Genomic DNA, 10,223 nt, shown 5'->3' with positions numbered 1-10,223 from the left:
CCAACACAATAGATTTTAAACTGAGGTCTCTGACTGTTTAATCTTACCTGAAGGTATTCTAACATGGAGAACTGTTTTAAAGCATATTTCATGAGCTATACCTATTCTGAAGTACAGTATAATAAAACTAATCTGAACATATCTTGAATTGAAGACTGATTAAAATTAGAGAACATTTTCAGTTTTTGGTGTTAATCTGGCACATGGTGGTACTTTCTGCATATTGTCCGTTAAGGTTTATTTAACTGGCAAACAAAATTTTCAAACAAAACAGCCAAACTTGTAAAAGCACAACGCTCAGGTAAAGACAATAAAAGTTTTTAGTTTGAATTGCCTTGGGTATTTTGTAAAACACCATTTTACTATCATCGTCATGAAATGAAAATTCCTTCAATTTTTGAAGATTAAATTATTTCTGAAAAAAAAAAATATCAAGTGTTTATAAATTGTTTTATAATTTTGACTTTATATTGATGCGTCATAAAACATATTAATTGTTTAATTGCTTTGCCTTATCCTTACTTAGACAGTCTTGTGAAAACCACCCCCTATCTGCACAGGTGGCTTAGTAAAGGAACAAAACAAATCAATAAATTAAATTCAAAACCCAGCCAGTCATTAGATGAAAGTCAAAAACAAGCCAGAACAAGCCTGAAAGTAAGATCATTATTGCCAATCAGCATGTTTTCACATGGCGTGTAAACAATGATTGGCAAGGACAAGGTCGTTGGTATGAAGGAAGTTTAAGTTTTAAAAGACAAAAAAAAAAAAAACAAGTTATTTATCAAATTCCTTGCAATTATTATCAATATAATCAAATCAGGGCATTTGTGGCCTCTTGCTTGGTAGCTGGACTTGTAATTGAAAGGTGTATAATTCAAAGTAACAGCTGTGGCAGTATAGTATTATTATATAGTTATATAGTATTACTATATATTAGTATATAGTATTAGTATATTCTAATGTTGAATCTCAACCAAATGCATACATGTCAATTAATCTTCAAAAACAAATTTCTCAATGCAAAAATCACTTAAAAACGTAAATTTAAAGATGCACTGCAATCAGTCACTGTCTGCACTGCAATAGTCATTCATTGATTTAGAGCGTACTAGCATAGTAACCTTAAGGCTAGAATAATAAAATACAATAAATATATAACACAGCTATGTATAGCCAAAATATGCTTCATATGCAGTACTCAATAAAAATCCTAATTAGGAAATGTATGTTTAGTCACTGTTTAGTTTAATTTATCCAAGTGAAGTTTATTTATAAACTAATTTCGGGAGGAGCACGTGCTTATGATTGATAGCACCTGGTCCACATTAGCTAACACTAATTTACCAATCAGACGACTCCTTAACCACTATAAATAACCAGAGTATCTTACTTCAGCCATCTTCGTCTTGAAGAATCCCCCCTTCCACCCCTACTCCTCCCATTTCCTTGTCAGGGCAGCACGGAGGCCTAGTGGTTAGCACCATGGCCGCACAGCAAGAATGTCACCGACTCAGACACTTCCTGGCCAGGTCGGCATTTCTGTGTGGAGTTTGCATGTTCTACTTGTGTTTGCGTGGGTGGGTTTTCACCGGATTCTCCGGTTTCATAAGTAAATTGACAAACATGTAACATAAGTAAATTGACAAATCTAAATTGACAGCATAGACACTTTATAGCATTAATCTACTTCCAACATTTTCAAGCACGGAAGTTCTCGAGACCTACCTGAACTCGGACTCCCCTCTCGCCCTGCAACGGGAGGGAGCCCCGGGCAGCATGCCAAACAAGCTCCATAATCAATCATCAGCTAAGGGCGAACTCTTGAAACAAAAGTAAAAGAGTAGTTTAAAGCATATTACTATAAGCTACGTCTATTCTGAAATATAAAAAAACAAAACTCAGATCTGAACACATCTTGAACTGAACACATTTAAATTAAAGAACATATTCAGATTTGTCGATGTGGTGCCTGAGTGCAATGTCCATATAATGCCTGATGAGTCCTTTTAACTGTCAGTCAAACTTTCTATTTTTAACCAAAACCCAGCAAAAGCAAGATGTACAGGTAATGGCAAAATGGAGAACCTTTCATTCATAGCTAGAGAGGTTGGTCATTCTAAATAGGTTACCTTTTCAGTGTCACAAACTCTTTAAAGGCCCCCAAAAGGCTGGTTGTCCACAAAATTCCTCTAAATAAACAAACATATGTGATAACAGGATAATACAGAGCACCTCATGGATAAATGTTTTAACACTGCAGCTAGAATTGCTCACCATGTCAATGCTGAAACTCTGCGGCGTCTCTATGTTGTGTCTTGAATTTCATTGCTGTTATCTAACATTGATAACAAAAAACCCACAAACACACAAAAGGTTTTTGAAGTGCCTGGGTTATTTTGTTAAACACTGTTTTACTAAAGTGGTAATAAAATCGAAATGTCTTATAAAAACTACATTATTTCTGCAAATATCAAGTTTTTTCATGTTGATGATATAATCATTGATATGTCCTAAAACGTATTAGTCACGACATTCACCTTATCCTCACTTACACAGTCACATGAAAACCTTCCCCGGCTGCAAGATAAAAGAACAAAACAAAACCATAAATTAAATTTTAAATTAAGCCAGAGATTGGTTAAAAGAGACAAACAAGATACTTCTTGCCAAATGGCATGTTTTCAGAAGGTGTGTCTTTAGCAAAATTCTGGAAAATGACACCATGCCAATGAAATTCATATTTAAAAGAGTCAGCATTTTCTGGAGAAAAACATTGAAGGGGACTTTTGAGATTGTTGCATACTCAGTGTGGGTAAGACTTCATTTTTGAGTGATATTTGAGGAAATTCAATGCATTTTCAACAAGTAAAAATGCTTTTTTAACAGTACAATTTAAAAGCATTAAAATAGCAACATTTTATAAACAAGCAAAACTATTTGAACTCTGCATGAACCAAATTATTCTCTAGTCTTACAGGAATTTAACTGTATTTTTCCTGCAGACATGGAAACAAATCACTGTGTTTTCCACGTGTTCTTCTGCATTTCTTTGTGTTTGGTGCTCTGGGACTCAAGTTTAGCTTGTCACACTGGCTCTCAGGCAGAATGTGAAAAAGCTCCATTTGTGCCTGGTTACAATCTGGCAGGAGAAGGCTTTGACTTGGTCAAAATGCGACGTAAAGGTGCCTTTCTGATTAATGTCAAGTCATACTCAGTCAACGGTACCTGTACCATCTGCAAGAACCGCTTTCACGGAGATCAGATGCAGAAACTTCCCTCAGCCGTGCTGGACTGGCGTATCTTCAGCACTACAGCACAGCCTTCTACTGCTCTTCATCATTCAGTTGATTCCCTCATGAAGAGTTCAACGTCACTCATTAATAACAACTGGAAAGTGGATCTTCGACTGGATGACACAGGAAAGGTGATTTTTGGAGGGAGTCGATCAGATATTGCTCAATTTGCCCATTCTCAGAGTGCAAAAGATAAAACAACCTTTGCCCTCCACGAAATCAGCTGTACATACTACAGGTATGTCCATATGATATCATGACTCATTTGGACTATTTTATACACACGAGCAAACAGAACAATGTAGCTGTTTACAATTAACTAAAGAAGCTGGGTTTATAAATAAATAGAGAGAGAGAGATAGAGAGGGAAAGAGAGAGTGAGAGAGAGTGACTATATCTTTGTGTTTTCCAAAACACGCTCTGCATTTAAATAAAAATGTTAAAATAACATCCAGCCTAATTACATACTAATATGTCTAGATCAGATCACATGATCATAATTCAGGCCCGATCAAGTGGTTTCAGACTCGATCAGAATTGGAAGTTGATTCCCTATCAGGACTCTATATATGTGTGGCATGATATCACTTTGTCGCAAAGACGCTATTGGTTAAATGCTGGCAAAGTAGAACACGGAAGCAGCTTAAAGGGGTGGTTCACTGCTATATCATATTTAAAACTTTAGTTGATGTGTAATGTAGCTGTGTGAACATAAACAGCATCTCTGAATGTAAAATGCTCAAAGTTCAATGCAAAGGGAGACCTTGGTTTTTACAGCGTTAGCTTAGCAAAGTCTACAATAAACAAATTTTGGGGACTACAAAAAAATACTTCCGGGCCTTGTGAGATCACAAACGTACTTTTATCGTGCACACACTCTGCGCAGGTAAGAGGCGTGGTTAGAGGTGCTGTAACGTTACAGCAGAGAGAGAGAGAGAGAGCAAAAATTTGTCTAAACGATGCTATTTCCACAGAGCTTTGTCTGTTTCTATATTTGGGCTTCAACACAAAGATAGAAGTGCTTACAGTTCAATATTTATTATGGTCGAGAAAATTATAAAATACATAGCAAGCATGATTTGACAAAACAGCTCTAGAATCTCTCCCAGTTCAGTGCTGGATTCGGTTAAAATCTCCTTAAACATGGAGCAGCTACAAGCAGACGCTGTGAACTCTGAGCCACGACCTGTAAGTGTTTTTATTTGTTAAAATTGATTATGACATGTACAGTGTCTAGCCTTAACAGTATGCTGTAGCAAAAGTGTAAACAACGGGAAATACTGTTCGCCACCACCAACGGTTTAGCTACAAATTCATATTTATCAGTTAAACTGCTGTAAACACACACACACACACTTCACAAGCTTGTTTGTCTCTCTATGTGTCTGCGACAGCAGTGTTTTTCTATAGGCAGCTTTTCCATGCGTTTTACATCTCAGATAATGAAGTCGCAAAAGAAATGTGAACAATTCATGTTACTTACACAAGCATATTCCGGATATGTGTGAAAGACGTCTTGTAACGTCGAGTTAAAAAAAAATACACGAAAGCTCACCTAACTCATGTATATAGCAGCAGAAATATCAATCAAGGCTCACACAGGTCGCATCCGACATCTTGTGCTTTATTCTTCTGTTAGCAGCATCACTACAGAAAAAAATTTAATCCGAGGCATCAGAGAGAAAAAAAAACAAAACATGCACATGCGCTTCTCGTGTTACAGATAGTCCATAGTATAAACACGCACACACATAAACACACACACACAATAGCGCACACACACACACTCTTTTAAAGGAGCTGCACACTATTTTCACTCATTTCAGACTCTTGTCAGATGTTAATTTAGAGAGCGGGCATGAGGTTGACTGACTGTTTACACAAAACGCGCTTGCTTGTAAGGGCGTGACGAGGAGCCGATCAGCGAATCGCAGCACATTATGACACAAGACCAGAGTCAGGAGTTAGGAACTAGGAAATATATGAGTCGTTTTCATGTTAGCTGAGTAGCTGTGAATAATCAAAGTGAAATTTATGAAAAAACAACATGATTTCCTTCAAGTGAAACATGAGCACACATTGCTTTGCATCTTATTAACACAACCAAGCCTTAAAATTACATTCTGGACTTCCCCTTTAAAGTAGAAAGTGTGAGTATGTCTGGTTGCTGCTAGACTGAAAATGGTTGTGGCCGGAAGTTAACGAGAGTTATTTATATTATTTATAAAATTTCCCATTTGTTGTATTTTATTAACCAAAAAAGGTAATGATTCACACTCAATTGCTTCGTATTGTTTTTCATTTTTCTTTCTCTTACATTTTACGGGTGATTAAAAGACACAAATGTTTCGGCACAAAGCCTTCCTCAGTGTGTTGTATTATATTAAAGTCTACCCCTACCCCAACCATCATAGTAACGTAAAAACAGTACTTGTACTGAATATTATTTATGCTATCTATTAAATTACCCAATAAATTGTATCTTTTAACACCTACCCCCACCCCAACGCTAAACCCAACAGTCACAGTACTGTAAAAATATTAATTATTGTTATACAGTGTCATAAAAAATGCTACTTTAATTGATGTACATATCACACTTCCGGCCGGCCGCGTATCCGATTTAGACTTTACCAGTTTGTCTCCGGTCTGGAGGTATTATAAAGCTGATGACGACAACATTGCCATAGCAAACTGTGAGATATGTAAACTTGGGATTGTCTGCCGAGTATTTAAGTTGATTTGTTTTTATATTATTTTTTTATGGTTACTGTTGCACTAAAGTTCAAAAGTGAGGAATTGATGTTATTTATTACTATTAGTTGTTGAATGGTAAAATAAGGCGAATTAAAAAAAAAGGAACATCCTGCATCTGTTTCTTCGCTCTTCTTTATGATTTATATGTATTATAAAAGTAGCAGATCAGGTTTTGGTAGATACTCAAAATCAAATGACTCAAGGACAAAAAAAACCTGATAAGCACATCCCTACTAATAACCTCTTGCAGATATTAATATGACTTTTAAATGATACACCCTAATAATTAAAAAATTTTTTTTTCTAAAAATGTTGCAGTTTACAGGATTAGCACAGATATTTCTCCATTGTAAACAAGCAGTACCTGCTAATCTGTTAGCTTGTGTCAGTGTGCAGGTCATTATTTGACAGGAAGCTGATGCTGCAGACTTTCATGAACGCACCCAGCATTTGCAGAGTTTGTGGTTTAAACATATCAGTGTAAATAATATTCAGTATCTTGCACACACTGATCGTTTCTCTCGAAGATAACTCAATGTACCACCTGGAGATTTACAAGATATAAAAACTTATTTATTTTTTAATTTTTTGGACATTTTTTATAAATTATTATGCACTAAGATTTTAGCTAAAAACCTTGAATGTTCTATCGAGGAAGAAAAGTTCCCAATCTTGGATGGCCTGAGAATAAGTAAATTTACAGAAAGAAAATACAATATAGAGTAAACGATCCCATTAAAGACACTTTGAATTATAAAGAAAATTATATTAGGTTAAAAATAATCTATGAGTACTGTGAACTTACTACATTTAAGATGAAGTAATCAGGTATTTAATTAACTCATTACCTTCAACACTGAGTTCAAAACTTTTTTCAAATGAGTAGAATTAACTTTCAGCACATTTTGAGTTGAAAAGCACGCTCGCATGATAATGACAATAAGTATTTCTTCATTTTGTAGTTACAGATTAAGAGACCACCCAGAGCTCAGCACTGAATTCTCAAAACATCTCCAAACACTTCCAACACAGTATGATGACCAATCTAAACACCTGTACCAGAAAATGATCGAAACCTACGGCACTCACTACATACGCCAAGTCCATCTGGGAGGGCGTGTGAGGTGGGTCACAGCTTTTCGGACATGTCTTGCAACCCTGAAGGGCTTCTCTGAAATTGACATTAAACACTGTCTGAACATGGATTTCATGATAAAGTTGGGGTTCCAGCAAGCTACAGCCTCGTTTTCGAACAAATGTTCTAAAATCCTTGTGGAGGAAATGGGCATGGGCTTCTACCAGACCTTCATGACACACAAGACAGAGGTTCTGGGAGGAGAGAAATACTTCCCAGAGCTTGTTTTAAACCAAAGCCCGGCTGAAGCTTACTCACAATGGAGAAAGAGCCTGCATGACAACCCTGACGTTATTTCATATGCTATTTTCCCTCTCCATCATCTGGTGGCGGATCCTGAGGTTAGTGCTAATCTGAAAAGAGCAGTAACACAATATATTGAAGAGAACGCGATTTCTATAGACCACAAGGAATATGAAGCATGTTCTAAAATGTCAAATCTGGATCAAAACTGCTGTCCTTTGAGAGCCGGTCGTGGCACATTAGTAGTGTTTATGATGGGAGCCACAGGCATGAATGAAGATTATTTTTCATCTTCTGATGGTTATGTGAAAGCTTGGTACAATGGTATATACAAGGAGACTGAGGTAATTCTGGACAATAATGACCCTGATTGGAACACCAACTTTAATTTTGGGTCAGTTGAGTTTGGCCATCAACTAAAATTTGAAGTTTGGGACAGTGATGTGAATTTTGATGATTTTGTGGGCGAATGTGTGATCAGTCCTGAAAGTGGGATGCACATACACAGATGTAAATTACAGAGAGGGTTCTTTTATTTCATCTACAGGGCTTTATGTGATGATCACTTGACAGGACCTAGGTGTAGCAGATATTCACCAGAATTATAAGACCTACAGTGTTTAGGTGCAGATTACTTTTACATAGATAAAAGGTGTGGTGTGTAGCATTGATTTGCATCTAATTTTCCAACCAGTTTGAAATAATTTACAAATGTGTTTAATTAATAGCTTTTAACTTGGAACATGCACGTGAACAAAAGGACAATGACGATGAACATCACGTTGTTCAAATCTGCCTAACACTGTTACTAATACTTCAGTAAGCTTATAATCCATGAAGTTGAAAAATGTTTTTTCAGTCAAATTTCACATCACGGATGAATAGACAAATAGATACATCCAATACATTATATTCATGTGTGCATTTGTATATTAAATTATGTATAAAGTGTGGCAGTTTAATAACAACCTGCTAGTTTTTTTAAGGATTTTTGCGATAAAAATGACTGATTTTGTGGTGGTAATTCCCAGAAATTTGCAGACAGTTTTGTGAGAAAAAAATGCTTTCCTTTGCCTTAAGGCTTCCCCTATTGTAATACACCTAAAACACAGACTGCTGAAAAAACATCAATGGCATGGAAGTGTTTTCTCTCATCAACGGCAAAGAAAAGAGTTAAGCAAAATCATTTATCACTTTGATGCACATCATAATAGGCTGCCAGCCATACATGTAAAGCAAAAATAATGTCCTTCAATTCGGTCACGTCCAGCGGCCATCATCCTTGGACCAGCTTCATTATTGTAAGCTGCTTGTTTTTGTTTTTTTTTGTCTGTTCCATTGCTCCGTTTGTTAGATGTTTGCTACAATTTTTTATTTTTTTTTGCTCTCTAAATGCACAAAACGGCCAATTTGTGCTGTGTTACTCACTTGATTTGTGCCACCGGATTTCTAATCGCATCTTTGCACGTAAACTTTACGTGTAAATCAATTGTGCTTCCTCTGCTTCTGCTTACTGCATAGGCTGCAAAAAATGTGCCCCACTTCCATGTAATGTAATGATTGTGAGGGCTCAGGTAAAACGTAATTTTTTGAGAGAGACTCAAATACATCACGTGCGCTGCATAGGCAACGTCTATGTCATCTAAATCAATTAATTGCAAACTGAAATAAATATAATTAGATTTTATGCTTTGTAATTAGATGTTTTATGATATCATTTAATTTTTTGTGATTATTTTGAGTTTAAGAATTTTGCAGTTCGAAAAAGATTGTGACTTTGTTGATCTTGCGTTGAATTCAGCAATCGCAAATTCGCAAAAAACTAGGGGGTCTGAATAACTATTATTTCAGCTAATAACGCTGCAAGCGTGCAAAACTAAATTCACTTTATCTTGATGCTAGCTTAGCGCTATTAAGATCAATTACAGTCCGGAAACATTATCTACCATTTTACATATACATAGTATCAAAAACATTAAGGAGTACTTTTAGGGTCTTTTTTTAAATCATGTCATGCATCAACTGAGATGTAACCTTGTAGTATTAAAAGGGCTATTGTTAACAAGCAAAAATGTGCAAGCTGATTATTGTTATGTTGTAATAAAATTGATTTATTGCTGGCTCTGCAAAGCGTGATGTTTCACCCACTCCACCATCATGTTTTAAATCTTAACGTTATGCTCTGCAACACTTTAAGCTGAACTGTGAGCACCTGTTTATGCTAATCCAATGTTTATAATTGAATTGAGTGATTGATTAAACAATCATACATTAAAAATAAGCAAATATGCGAATTATACGGTTGTCAAGAAAGCTTAACGTGCTGCAATTTAGGAAAGTACAAGCAATTATAAAAAACACCAGCAAATAAAGAAACAATCTTCATCAATTTGACAGCACACGTGTTGCAAATTCTCACAACACAAACAACCGAAGAAATGCTGAGCAATTGGTCACAACACAAACAACTTAGGAAACACGGAGCAATTAGTCACAGCATTTGCAAATATCCACGTAACGCAATGGAAATGTTTCAAGGGTCCCCAAAACATGATGGACCCTGCTGAAATATAGTATTGTTGTATAGTATAGACAGTATTGATTTGATATATAGATGTTTTGTTATGCCGTGACTGTTGCTCAATGAAGTGATTGGTGGTCTTTGAAAGGTGAGTTGTTTTTCGTTTATTTTAATATCCTGATTATATGACATAATAACACATCCATATCTCAGCAGGGTCTGTTCGCTGTGATTTAGATCTAATGACCAGATAAAGATGGCAGTTGATGTA

General features: G+C 36.0%; 1 protein-coding gene across 2 annotated transcripts; it reads left to right on the top strand.

Moving 5' to 3' along the window:
* Positions 1–2,777: 2,777 nt before the first annotated feature.
* prf1.6 (perforin 1.6) lies at positions 2,778–9,553 on the top strand. 2 transcript variants are annotated; one of them, NM_001089507.1, is given in 3 exon segments: positions 2,778–2,815; positions 3,006–3,534; positions 7,016–9,551. In NM_001089507.1, coding segments are annotated over 2 exon segments (1,551 nt in total). In that variant the 5' UTR covers positions 2,778–2,815; positions 3,006–3,007; the 3' UTR covers positions 8,040–9,551.
* The last annotated feature ends 670 nt before the right edge of the window (positions 9,554–10,223 follow it).

This window comes from Danio rerio, chromosome 8 (assembly GCF_052040795.2).
Source record: "Danio rerio strain M-AB ecotype USA chromosome 8, GRCz13ab, whole genome shotgun sequence".
Taxonomy (NCBI): Eukaryota; Metazoa; Chordata; class Actinopteri; order Cypriniformes; family Danionidae; genus Danio; species Danio rerio.
Note: the sequence above shows the minus strand (reverse complement) of the source record. Positions and strands in the feature narration are given on the sequence as shown.